Source organism: Cicer arietinum, chromosome 3 (genome assembly GCF_000331145.2).
Source record: "Cicer arietinum cultivar CDC Frontier isolate Library 1 chromosome 3, Cicar.CDCFrontier_v2.0, whole genome shotgun sequence".
Classification (NCBI taxonomy): domain Eukaryota; kingdom Viridiplantae; phylum Streptophyta; class Magnoliopsida; order Fabales; family Fabaceae; genus Cicer; species Cicer arietinum.
Window position 1 is genome coordinate 7,540,941 of NC_021162.2, and position 14,266 is coordinate 7,555,206.

The window sequence follows — 14,266 nt, forward strand, 5'->3', positions numbered from 1 at the left end:
TGATGCTTAATTAACAATGAAATTCCTCCTAATTCAATGGAACAAGTGGCTTTGCATGATTCTAATGAAATGGATTAATTCCACTCAAATTGACAGAATAAATAATATACAATTTTGAGGTTGCATGCAACTTGGACTTTTGTCTTTTAGAATTGGAATAGTGGACTCTTGTCTAGCACACGGTTGAAAAAATTGTACGTTTTTTATTATTATTATTATTATTTAAACTAATACTAATTATTGGTAAGAATGCATGCACCAGAGAATCCAACTCCTTAAATGTCACATTCAGATAGTTTTCTTTTGTTAATCATAAGACAACATCAACTTTTAATATGTCCCTATCAGTCACATCCCAAATTACTTTGTCGAAAACAAATTGAGTCTTCCAATCATAATAATTTCAAGCACAAGTTGTTGTTATCTTAATATTATTTTCATTTACCTTTTGTATTTGGAATTTTGTAATCAAATTCAAATGGAATCACCTCATCACACACACAAAGATAAATACACTTTATAAGAAAACAAATTTTTAGATTTCAATGGCACTATGTGCAAGCAAGTGGAATGAATACACATAAAGACAATGCACATTTCATTAACTTGAATGCACAAAATTCAAGCAAATTACAGGATTCTCTCTACTTTGTACAAAGATATGGTTGAATCCTGTAGCCTACATTATTACATCCCATTAAACTCACCCCCATCAATTTAAAAAACAGCAGCTTTTACTCTCCTAACCAACTCCTTCCTGTATACACAAATAAAAATAAAAGCATACCAATGTCAGATACAAAGATCATCAACCAAATGTTTCATTCAATTCATTTCATGAACCACACACAATGAACAATGAAAAATGGTTAATTTTGTTTCAATTTTTTACCTCATCAGTTGCCTGTCAAAGCCTGATGCAGCCAAAACCCCTCTATTTTCCTCAGCCCTTCTCAAGAGGTAAGGCATAACAGTCTCTACAGGTCCAAATGGCATGTATTTGCTGACCTGAAACCCTGCATTGCTCAAACCAAAAGAAAGTGCCTCTGACATTCCATATAGTTGTGCAAATTCAAGCTTGTGGTTCACCTTTCCAATCCCCAATTCATGTGCTTTTGCAGCAGCCAATTTTCCTACACACAACATTAATTTCACACACATAATTAAATTAAATTAAACTCAAACCCCTCAATTGAATCCACTGGTTTTCTAAATCTAATTATTATTAACTAGAAATTATTAGATATAACTAAACACTAATCATAAAAGTAAATAATAGCCAAGCCAATATATATAATACCTGATTCAACATTATGAGTTGCAAGAACAACCCCACCAGGTCCATTAGCAATCTTCTCAAGCATAAAAGAAGAACAATCATTGAAACACTTATGAGTGTCCTTAATAGTTTTATGAATTGGTGAAGCATACCCCAATTCAGCAGCCAATTTCCTTTCACTAGACATATAAGCACCTCTCACCAATTTAAATCCCATTGGAATACCCATTTTATCAGCAGCCTTTGATGCCAAGATCAACCTCTCCTTAGCATCCTTCAAATAAGTCTGAATGGTTCCAAACACAATAGGGTTTTCACCTTTGTTATGCAATATAGCAGATGAGTAAGTAAAGTAATCAATTGCAGGTTGAACTGATGTATGCTCTGCATCAACCAACAAAGGAATATTGGCTTGAACACACTTTTGACATAGCTCAAGGAATCTCTTATTAGCAAGTTCAAGATCACTCTCTTCTTCTAGTGTTAATGGTTCAGGTCTCTTCCTTGTATGGTACAAAGGTGTTAGCTCAGAGAAAATTGGTAATGAATCTTGCTTCCATGGTAAATCAAATGAAGGATCTTTCTTTTGCCATCTTAACAAATCACTAAGTCTTTCCAGCAAACTCATTGGACATATTGCAGTAATCTTCACAATCACAAAGCTCACCTATACCACAGAAAAAAAAATTCAATTTTGAAAAACATTAGTACTTAACATCTTATAATATAATAACATTTAAATTAAAATTACACTTCAGAAACCAACAAATCTTCCATATAATTAAAAAAAGCATATAAAAATGCACCAGCAACCAATTTTTTTTCGCCTTTTACCAAAAACAATTGTTTGTTTGTTCGAATTCCAATGTTCCATACGATTCCATGCTTTTGAATTCAATGATCAATCATTAACAGTAGTTTTCAATGATCTAGGCCTTTTTCCATGCCACGTCAGCAGCAACGACGTTCAGCAACCATCAAAACGGTTATTCTGAATTGGATTTGGATGGAAATGGATCCATTAACGGACACGTGTCAAGCGCAGATTGCATCTCTCTTCTGTTACAATGAAAAGCCGAAGACCAAAAAAAAAGCAAAAAAAAAAAAAAAAGAAAACAGTTACATTTTGAAACAGAGAGATGAAACGAAGAAGAGATTACCGAAGATGGAGGAAGCGATCTGCTGACATCAACGGTGTGAAGAAAACCTTTGAGATTGCGATCACAAGCTTCATTATCCATTGCATCTTCAACTCCGTAAACGAGCATTCCACGTAAACCTGCTTCGTTTAAAACGCCGATACTTTGACCGGCGGTGGTAGCATCTTCTCCGGCGCAAAAGTGATCGTAAAAAGTGGCGCGTGTGGCGGAGAGAGCGAGATTTCGTAAAGGATTATTTGTCTGCATGAGTTCAGATCTCATGATCCATGTACCGAAATCAACCATTGGTTCAATTGCAGTGGCATGGAGAACGGCGGTTGATCGGAGAAGTTTGGTGGTTGAAACGTAAGAGAAGAGTTTTTCGACGTCGTGAAAATTGAGGTCGGCGACGGCGGTGGGAGGGAGGAGAGTTGTTGTTGTTGATGGCGGTTTTTGGTCGAGATAACAAGGAGGAGAGAGAGTGGGGGTGGAGAGAGAAGGTTGAAAGGGTTTTGTTGCGGTGTTGTAACGGAGTTTCCTAAGGATTCTTGGAGGGATTACTCGAGTGGCCATCAACGGTTAGGATTAAATATTGATTCGGTGATGATTTTATTTTCCTTGTTTCTTTACTCTCTTATTCAAATGTAACTAACTCTCTTCTCTTCTCTTCACTTTATGGTTTTGACTAAATGAATTGTTTATTTTGTTCCTCACACTCTCTCGTGTTTTCTTGACCTAAAAAACGCAATATGGAAATTGTGATGAGATGCAAAAATGTGAAAGCTTGTGAAGTGAGATTGAAAGAATGAGATTGTTTAAATAGAGGTGAATTAGAATGAGGTAAGCTAAAAGAAAGGTATGATTAATAAAGTGAAAGAAGAAGTCAAGTGGTGTTAATTTAGTAATGTGTTTGTAATGTTTGCTTAATTATAGGGAGTAGGTATGGGGGTGTTTACAAGTGGTGAGAAAGAGAAGGTGAAAGGAGCGTGAGTTGAGGGAGTGACTTGTAAGTTGTAACAAACAAGTGGGTGATGGAATTAAGGGTTCAATTTTTTTGAGATAAATGCTGACAAAGACTCTACGCGGATACACTCAGCATGTGTTGGCGCTCACTGGCTACCAACCCTCTTCATTGGGACTCATTTCAGTAAATCTATGTTGATTTTATTAGTAATTTAAATCATTTGATGGATGTCTATTTATTATAGTTAATATGTTTTTTTACTAATTTTCTCCATATATTTTTTATTAGGAAATAATATTTATTCACAATTTATTTTAAAATATATTTAACACACACATATTCAGTTATACAACTCTTATGAATATTTTGTGAATGTTCTTTCCAATTTCTATGAATTAAAGTCTTAATTTTAGTATTCCTAATATTAAAGGGAGAGATTAAGCAACTGAAAATAATAATTGAAATATCTTATGTCATCTTGATCTTCGTACAAATTAGTGTGAACTAAAAGTTAAAAAATAGTTCATATGTAAAGTTTAAAAAATCAATTGTCCTTATACTCCAATCAAAATTGAAACCTTTATTGGACAATGTATCATTTCAAATAAGTACTCATCCATGAAGCATGGTATATTCATTGGTTCCAATGATAAAAATTCTCAAATAAAGAAATGAGTTAAAAAGAAATATGGCTCAAGTGAAGATATGAAAATTCCAAAAATGTATTTGACATAATTGTTTTTTAGTTCCAAAAAAGAATTGATCAGGTTGTAAAAATAAAGAGATATCAATAAATCATGTCATCAATCGAATATGATGAAACCGAAAGAAAGTCAACGTTGACAATAGTTTTGTATATGATATGACAATATACGTGATAATGATAATGATGATCATGAACTAAAATCTATTAAAGATTATAGACAAATAATTGTTTTGCAAATAGAAGTAAATAATTAAGGTGGAGTTAAACTCGTTTTGCAAAGCGAAATTTTTTTGGACTTGTATTCCGCACACATGAAGATATGAAACTAATACGAATCGTATAATATTTTAAAGTTGGTCAAGTAATAAAAAACATTAAGCACATATATGAAGAAAAAAATACAATAAACTCATTCATATAACTATAAATCAAATCAGAAAAATAAGGGTTTCATCTTGTTTCACTCATCCCTAACAAATAGGGTTTAGTTACTCATGACAGAGATAGAAAAGATAGAGATTATAGAAGAATTATATGAAAAACTCATGAATGATTTTTGATAAAACTGCTCCAATGGTATTAGAAATAATCGTCTTTGAGTTTCACTATTAGGGCACAGGTCTCCCAACTTACCAATTGCCAAAAGATCTTTAGAAAGTGAGAAAAATGCACCCCGGGCAGAGGTTTTGCGCTTCAAGCGCACAACATTTTATGTATGGCCTTTAGTGCATTTGTCTCCTCTTTTGAGTCCGAATTTGGTTCCGATGTCTTCATAAAAATTGTAACTATGGATCCTAGCTTTTATTTGCAATTGATTTGACTCCAATTGGACATCTACAACTCCAGATATGGCTGAAATACCTCACATAGGTCATGTTGATTTCTCACCAAAATTCAGCACTGCACTAAAATAAAGAAACAACGCAAAACTACAAAAAATATCTACTTAATCAAGGAAATAAGAACATACACATTTCATTAAATACAAGAACTAAAATCAACAACATATATCAAATAATTCCTTAAATTAACTAATGATTAAATATACATTAGACTAAAAACAATGAAAAATGTGCATTCGATGAAGAGTCATCAATACCTAATCAGATTTAGTAGCATATGAAAGAACCAATATATATAAAAGATGTGATACAACATATTTGTATGGGTCACTTAATAATGATGCTTGTATGAAACTCCCTAAAGGAATTAATTTTAATGAGACATAAAATTCATACTCTTAAAGAGATGACTTAATCAAAATGAATAAGTGTCTTTATCTACTCAAACAATCTAGGAACATTGTATAATATTCTTAATGAGTATTTTTCAAATCGGAGATATGAGAATTACATTATTTGTCCATTTTTAAGAAAATATTTAGAAATGAATTTGTATATTGATGTTTATGTTGATTATATAAATATTAGCAAAACCCCTGAATAGCTTCTGAAATATATTGGAAGCTAGAGAAAATATTTGTTTTGATTAAATATTTGAAGAATAGTATTTTTAGAAAATCATGAAGCTTATATAGCAAAAATACTACTATGGTTTTATATGGACAAATCACATGAGTTGTCTACTCCAATGGTTCTAAGGTCACTAGAAATGAACAAAGATTGATTTTAGAACTTGAAAAAAGGATGAGTAACTCTAATTGATTCTGAAGTACCATATTTTAGTTCAATTTAGAGACAATATGAAATCTTGCTAATTGTGCATATTTTGATATACTATTTGTTGTCAATCTATTAACAATATACGGTTCTTCACCACATGAAGACCTTGGGAATGAATTCAAACACATATTTTGTTACCTTAGATAAGTAGGTTATTTGTCTAATGCTCATAATAACATTCTTACACGAAAGTAGTTCACAAACAAATCTTTTTCGTCATTTGAGCTTAAAATAAGCTTTAAGCTAAAACTAAACACTATAAGTTGACTTATTTCTCTTGCCAAACAGATTCTTAATCTGACAGAAAATTCTAAGTTTGTTTGCTTTTTTTTATTCCAAAATCCTTTTTTTTTACTTGTAAAATAGTAAGTCGTCAATGATTTCAAAAATTATGTTAATTCGTCAATGATTTGTTTGGTGGCTTCTAAATTGAGGATTTAATTATTAAATCCTTCACCGTATATCAATTAAATTAATCGTTAGATTAATGAGTTTATAGATTTTTATAATGCACTAGTTTGTGTGCTTAAAAAAAAACCATTTCATCATCCAACAAAAAGAAATTCCAGTGTGTGTCTTTGTTTTTCTTTTTTATGGATGTTTCTTTTGAAGCCTGAGAGAGAGAGATATGTTTCAAGAGAGGAAAAAAATGTTAATTCAGTGTGTTAATAGGGGACGAGACTTGAAACTGGGGAGAGAGAAGAAACAAAATAGATATAATGTGGCAGAGTACATATATGTTTATTAGTTTTCGATTTCAAATCTTTTGTTTTGTTGAATATATGTTTAATTTTATTAATTAAATTGGTCACATATGATTAATTGTCTTTGTTTCTTGCATTCTTTAGTTATTACTATTGCAATCTTTTGGAGTAACACTAGATGTGTAGGGGTGGAATACTTCGATGCTATTACATTTACAGATTTATTAGTGGTTAGCATGTGTCAAATACGGGATAAATTATTATTTTTACAATATATTTTATGAATTTACATAAATTTTATTTATATATCAGTTGAATAAATTTTATTTTGAGATATAAATGCTATTATGATATACGTATAAACTAATGTGATATAGGTATCTTTTAGATCTGAGGTCAATATATTGATAATCCTTCATTCAAAATTAAATAATGGAACTATAACAAAAAAATAAATATTGAAAATGTTATGTTATACGTATAAAAAAAATATTAACTTAATCTTAAATTAATAATTTTTAAAATGTACATGTAGATGATCGAAATCGAAATGAAGAATATATGTTCACATTTTTTGTTTTATTTTAGCGTTGACATAAATATATTAAATTTAATAATTTAAAAATATATTACATTTACAAATTGAGTGAATATATGTTAACTTCATAAGCAATTTTAGTTTGAGTTGTTTCGCTATTAACTCTTTATAGACATTAAATTTTATGAGTTCATCTATTCAATGTTTTATATTATTTTAAGGACCATGCATATCAAAAATTACAAAAAAATAATATGTGTAACTATAAAATCTTATAGTTAATGTTTTACTTGTATTTTAAAAAGTATATTATATGTTGAATTAAACTAAGTATCTAATAGTAATACAATTTTATAAAATTTATATCACATATATATCCTATAAAATTGATAGATTTAAGCCAACAAATTTAGCAAATCATAAAAAACACCAAAAAGCTAGATTGTTGGTTTACCAAATAGAAAAAAATATCACATAGTCTCTATAAAATTTCACTATTTTGTTTATCATATAAAATCTCACTATTTTGTTTGTCATAGAAACATTACCATCAAATAGATGTTAAATAGTTTATCTATTTAATGCTTTTTTCTATAATTCTCTCTTATAAGTTAGTAGGATAAATAAGTTTTTAGTCCTTATAAAATCTCACTATTTTATTTTTATTTTTTTACAAAAAAAGAAAAAAAAAACATCTAATTTTAATCTCTTAAAATTTTTTGTTTTCATTTTAGGTCCTTAATTTTAAGCTAACTATTGGGTATCCTTTCCAGATTTAAATTATATTTTTATTAATGTTTAGCACATGTTTAACAACTTATTTGAAAAAAAAAGTTAGAATTTTTAACAAAGGACTATATATGATTTATTTGTTCTTCTTGCAGGAAGCTATACTTATATATTTTTGTCATAACTTTTTGCTAAGTAGCTAATATTTGAAACTCTATTTAGTATTTTATCACAATTTTTTGTTAAGTAGCTAATATTAATAGTTTATTTTGTTAAAGGGAAGAATTGAACCAATTACCTCTCTATATAACACCAAACCAACTTCATGTCATACTTCATTACAATATTAGTATTCTATTTTTCTTAGTGACATCTTCTCATCTATATTTTTTATTAGTATTCTATCTCTCTTAGTGGGATTTGTAAAAAAAAAATTATTAACATCTCTTATATTATTCTGAAAACATAATAGAAATGTTAGTCACCAAATGCATAATAAATTTGGTATATAAAATGCTTACATCTAGCCATTGTTGTAAAGAAAAAGAGTTTCACGTTTTTTTTTTCTTTCAAGCTTTCACTCTCTCACTATATTGATGGTGTGTATAAAATACTAGGTGAGAAACTTAGGGACCAATAACATATTTATAGGCATTCTACCACTAAAAATATACTGAATATCCATTGTGTAATTAAGCTGTGACATTTCATAAACATAACTTATGAAGCACCATCTAGTAGGATTTTCAATAGCTTAGATCACTTAATATAATTTTTATGATGAAATTATTATAAGATTTTCACATGTTGCTTTTGATTGATTTTCTCATTACTGTTTCCAATTATATGAAATCAAGAATGAGGTTATATATTTTAATGGGACTAGTTTAGTTTCGCAACATCAATTTATATACGTGTATGGCTAATGACATACATAACAAGTCGAAGATGATCACTGCAATAATTAGTAGATTTAGTTTGGGACAAAAGTCCTAGAAAAGACCAATTTTTTTATAGAAAAAGGCAAATTTGGGAAGACCATAATACTCTAGATATACTGATGATTGGAAATCACTCTTAGAGTCGAAGCCTTCGCTAATGCTCCCACTTTGTTGGAAATGAATTATTTTTTTATGTCTATTATTGTGGTCTAAAATATCGAAGGTTAGCTTGAATTCAACGGAATTGCACCAAAGTTTATTTTAAAATAGAAAAAATATCAAAAAACCCTTAAAACAGAAAAATGGTATTTGAAAGCAGATTTAATGTTTGGGAGTCAGTTATGCATAGGAAAGATATTAACACCCTACAATATTTGTTAAAAAACGGCTACCTATAATTAATTGTACAAAAATTTATGTTAACTTTAGAATATTTATTTCTCTATATTAGTTAAATGTAAATATAATTTTTATATATGTGATGCTGAAATAAAAGAGTACTAAAAATAGAGAGACAAAGAAAAAAAAGGTTTTTTATTTTTGTGCTTAGCAAAAATGTGATTTTGCTCATACGATCTCTAGGTGTGAAAGAGAAATCAAAGTTACGTAGTTTTTGAGTAGAAATGTGGATGTATTGATTGCTTTTAAAGAAAGTATTTTGTTGTTGATAAGCAAGTTAAGTTAAACAAGTTATTTTGACGCAAGTAAATGAGTTTATTTGATTTAAATAAGTATTTTAAAAAACGAGTTTTAAAATTATCAAGTCGTACAATTTGTATCTAAAAAAGAAAAAGATGTCACACCTAGTTAAATTGTTTGAGAATATTTTTATTATTAATTTGTTTATGAAAATGAGTTTTAGGACTATTACATTGTACAACTTATGTCTTAACAACTCAAAGATTAAAAAGATGTTACATCTAGTTAATCAAATTTAAAAGTCAATTTTAGATTAATTTATTATATCAATAAGTTTTATCAAGTTATCACATCTAGTTAACCTTTTATAAAGGATTTATTTTTGTTTTTATAAGATTTGATATTTGTTAGAAGTTGATTAAACTTAATATTTTGAAAGTAAAATGGTTGGACGTATTAATAGAGCAAAAAAAATGCTAAACCTAAAGAGTTAAAAAAAAAACAGATGGGCTTGGAGCCTAAACTTCAATTTAGTATGACTAAAAAAATGTATGACAACCCTAATATAAAAATAACATAAATAAATAAACTAGAAAAAGGGTGGGGGCGAGAGTATGAAAGAGAGAGAAAAAAGGAGAAAAGAAAAAAAGAAAAAAAGAGGAGATAAGAAGAAAAATGAAGAACTGAGAGGGAATAAAAGGAAGTATTTTGTTTTAAAAGAAAAAAAAAGGATAGAAGAGAAAATCACACACATGGAGTTTGGGTGTGAGAGAGTATAGAGGCGACAAAGGGCGTCGTTTACAGTGCGGCCACGAGCTCAGTAACAGTGCGATGGCGGTGTACGTCAGAGTTGCTCCTAAAAAGTGAGGTAGTTGTGGTTGGTTTGAAGTTTTCTAGCGGTGTTGTCTCTGACGGAGGTTGTGGTGATGGTTTAATAAAGGATTTGCAAAAGATGATGAAAATAGTGGTGTGTGTGGTTGAAGCTCTCCCTAGCTATATGTGTTTTTATTTTATATTATGTTTCTTTATTTTCTCTCAAAATCTCTTCCTTCTACTCTTTTATTTTCTATTCTTTGTATATGTTTCTTTTTTTCTCGTTTGGTCTGATTTTCTTATTTATACTCAAAAATTAGGTTAAAGTTATTCTTAGATGAAGAAAATGCCAAATTGAAAAGCTTGACGTTGAAGTAAAAGAGTCGGTAAATTGATGTTTTTGTTATTAACATTGAAATGTCCCTTAAAGAATTGTTGTCCAATTTTTTCTTTTGGTCCCTTTTATTTGTTCTTGTGCATATTTTATTAAGTTAAAAGCATTCTAGTGGTTTAAGTTTAAGACGTTAAACTTGCAGTTGGCTGATTGCTCTATGGCTATATGTGAATTCCATAAGCATATCAAGATAAACACTTTTTTTTTTTTTTTTTTTAAGTTTAAATATGTCTTTGGTCCTTATAATTATAACTGTTTCTTATTTTGGTCCTCGTATTTTTTTTTTTAGTTTACATCCCTGCAAATATAGTTTCATTTTAGAATAGTACTTCCATCAAACTTCTGTTAGAAAAACTCTAACACCGTTGAATATAAATATAATTAAAACATAATTTTTTTTAACCTAAAAATAAATCCCAAATTTTTAACCTTAAAATTACACCACATGTTTCATTCTTCTTCTCTAAAAAACCTAAAATTAATCTCAAATATTTCATTATTCTCCCCTAAATGTTTCATTTTTCTTCTCTAAAAAACTACAAACCTACGTAAATTGGGGTTAGGGTTCCAAATACAATATTAGTACAAAATCACGAACGACTGTTTCTTCTTTTGATTGATTCGCTTCAATTTTCTTTGGGCCCATGGATAGAAAACGTGAAATTGAAGCTAGCGAATATGAATTGATTCAAAACAATGAACCGATTGTTTATGTTATTAATGAATTGAATTTCGATTCATCAATTATCACATCAGATCATTTTCCAATTTCGACTAGCATTCCCAATTCAATTTCCAGTAGTTCCGGTTCCACCAAGAATGTGGTCAATGAATTGAAACATCAGGTCAATCAAGAAATCTCTAAAGCGGGTTTCACCATGAAACGGTTATAATAGAAGGTAAAAACTAAAAAGAAACTCACCGATATGATCTTAATATCTTCACTATCTTCACTATCTTTGATAATATAATACATATTGATATCTTGCAATTAGTCTATCATTGTTGATGTTCTAAACTTGAACCAACAATTTCAAAAGAAACCATTTTGAAGTTGTTAATTTTAGTTTTTTTTAGGGAAGAAGAATCAAATATTTGGAGTTAATTTTAGGTTTAAAAAGGTTATAATTTGATTATATTGGTTGTTTATTTTTAGGTTAAAAAAATTGTTTTTTAATTATATTTAGGTTTAATGATGTTATAATTTTTGTAACAGAAGTTGGATAGAAGGACTATTTTAAAATGAAACTATATTTGCATGGATGTGAATCAAACAAAAAAACTTATAAGGACCAAAATAAAAAACGGTTATAATTGTAAGAACCACATACATATTTAATTTTTTTTTTTTTATCTTAAGATCTCAATTTTGTTATTTATTACAAAAATATGATAAAAACACTATTTCTTATTTTACGATTTTTTTTTAATCATGAACCCAAATATGTAGCTGCTAATGATGAGCCCAAATTAATGGATTAAATGAATGGACCTCTATTTTTTTCTTTTTTTGCATTTAGACAATTTTTTTAAGAAAACTCAAATGATGATAAGTCTTGTAAAAATCTATTATGACTCTTTTCTAGGACTTTTTTTTATCGACCGAACAAAATTGGAGTACGACAGATGCCTCTATTTAATTTTATTTTACTAGAAAATATGAATAACAAAAATTTTTATATATAAGAACCCAGATTTTGTTTGTCAAATTGTGAGTGCAAAGTATTTAAAATGTGAAGGGAAATAAGTATAATGCAAGATGAGGTTTAAAAGTGTTGAGAATAATGCAAAGAGTATGATGTGAAAACAGATGAATTGTCAATGCGAAAACATGTCAATGCGAATGCTGATAAAATGTGAGATTAATGGAAAATAGGTAAAATGTGAAAGCTAAAAATGATTGCCTTCAGATTGGTTACTGATACTTAGATCAATAAAAGTTAAAATGATCGTCTTCGAATTGGTTATCGATGCGTAGATCAACATGAATGTAGATGATTGTTTCCGAGTTGGTTACTGGTACGTAGATCTACAAGAACGAAGATGATTGTCTCAAGGTTAGTTATTGGTGCATAGACCGACAAGAATGAAAATGATTGTCTTCAGATTAGTTACCTATGGATCGATCGACGTGAATGTAAATGATCGTCTATAGGTTGGTTACTGGTGTGTAAATCGACAAGAATGAATGGAGTTATAAAAGGCTATAAGAAAGGCACAAGTCTAGTTCTTAATTTGAATAGAGAGAAAAATATATACTCGATAACGTCGTTGGGATTGTCATTATAATGTGTGGTTTAAATAGACAATACACTGAATAGGATAATTGAACTTAAATGAATCATGCGTGTAGATAACAACTAGTTCCATGAAGAACACATTTTCACATGATAACGACTTGTACATCTGTGAGATTTTATTCGAAGACAAAGTCTATAATTTAAAATGATTACTCTAACTCCTTTCACACCCATATATCTTAAGAATTTATCAAGTTTTTCGTATATGTTTACCAAACATCAAAATATTTAAAATATATTTTTTTCATAATTTCACACATTTCAAATTATAACATTCATCGTCATAAAATACATTTTGAAACACTAAAACAATCAACAATAAAATATATTACTTCTCAAAGAGGTTAATGCATACATATAATGTCAACACACAGGAATTGTATTGACACATTTGTAGAATGTGAAAAAATTCCAATGGAAAGATGAAACGAAACACAATGTATGAGGTGACAATGTAGGGGTGTTTGTATTTAGCTTTACTATGAAGAATAACAAGTGCTAGACACTCTTGTAATTTAAAATTCATTTTGGTCAGCTTTCAAGAATAAAGATTACCCTAATTTGAGTTGTCTCTACTAATTACGTTGTGGTGAAAACTCATATGTTGTTCTTGTTAATAACCAAATGAATGGGGCAAATTACCAAAATTGGAGAAGATTGATAAAGTGAGCTATCACTTCCAAAAAAATCAAAGTTTATCAATGGCAAATTACTCATGCCTTATGAAGACAATCTTTTATTTGATGCAACATGATGGTTCTTTCATGGATTATATGAACCCTCACTCCTTTAATAGTGCAAAGCAAGATTCATATGAAAACGCAAAAACCTTATGGGATCACTTCAAAGAACAATTCTCCAAATGCAACCGTTTTTGTCTTTCTGGTATTTTACAAGACAGATTCTTGGTCCTTTAATTGACACAAAATCAATTGGTAATTTCAAAATCCAAATCTAAAACTAGAAAATTTAGGTTAAACTTTATAGTTTTATTTCAAAATCTGTTATCAAAGAATGTTAAACAAATAAGATTTGATAATGGTTCTGAATATGTTTATCCTTAATTTTATGCTAAGTTTGGAATAATTCATCAATTTTCTTATAAAATTTCAATTGTTTAGAAAAAACATAGACATATTTTGAATCTTACTAGAATTTTATTATTTCACGCTAATCTTACAAAAAAAAATTTGTTTGCACTATGTTCAACATTTTTCTTACCATTAACAAATTACCATCTAAATTTATAAATAAAATTTATCCTTTTGAATTGTTAAATGAAAAACCTCCTGATCTTATGCATTTAAAGTTGGGTTAAATAAGTTTTTAGTTAGTATAAAATTTCACTATTTTATTTTTAATTCTTAAGAATATATTATCAGCTTTTAATCCTTTAAAAAAATTCATTTTCTTTTTTTGTCCCTGATTTGATACAACC

The 14,266-nt window shown here is 28.9% G+C and overlaps 1 protein-coding gene across 1 annotated transcript; it reads right to left on the bottom strand.

Moving 5' to 3' along the window:
* Positions 1-516: 516 nt before the first annotated feature.
* LOC101492274 (proline dehydrogenase 2, mitochondrial) lies at positions 517-3,408 on the bottom strand. The gene is made up of 4 exons (XM_004491715.4): positions 2,440-3,408; positions 1,301-1,946; positions 893-1,133; positions 517-757 (listed from the first exon to the last, which is right to left on the bottom strand). Exons 1-4 carry the CDS (start codon positions 2,989-2,991, stop codon positions 718-720), a joined length of 1,479 nt encoding a protein of 492 aa, XP_004491772.1. The 5' UTR covers positions 2,992-3,408; the 3' UTR covers positions 517-717.
* Between the last annotated feature and the right edge of the window lie 10,858 nt (positions 3,409-14,266).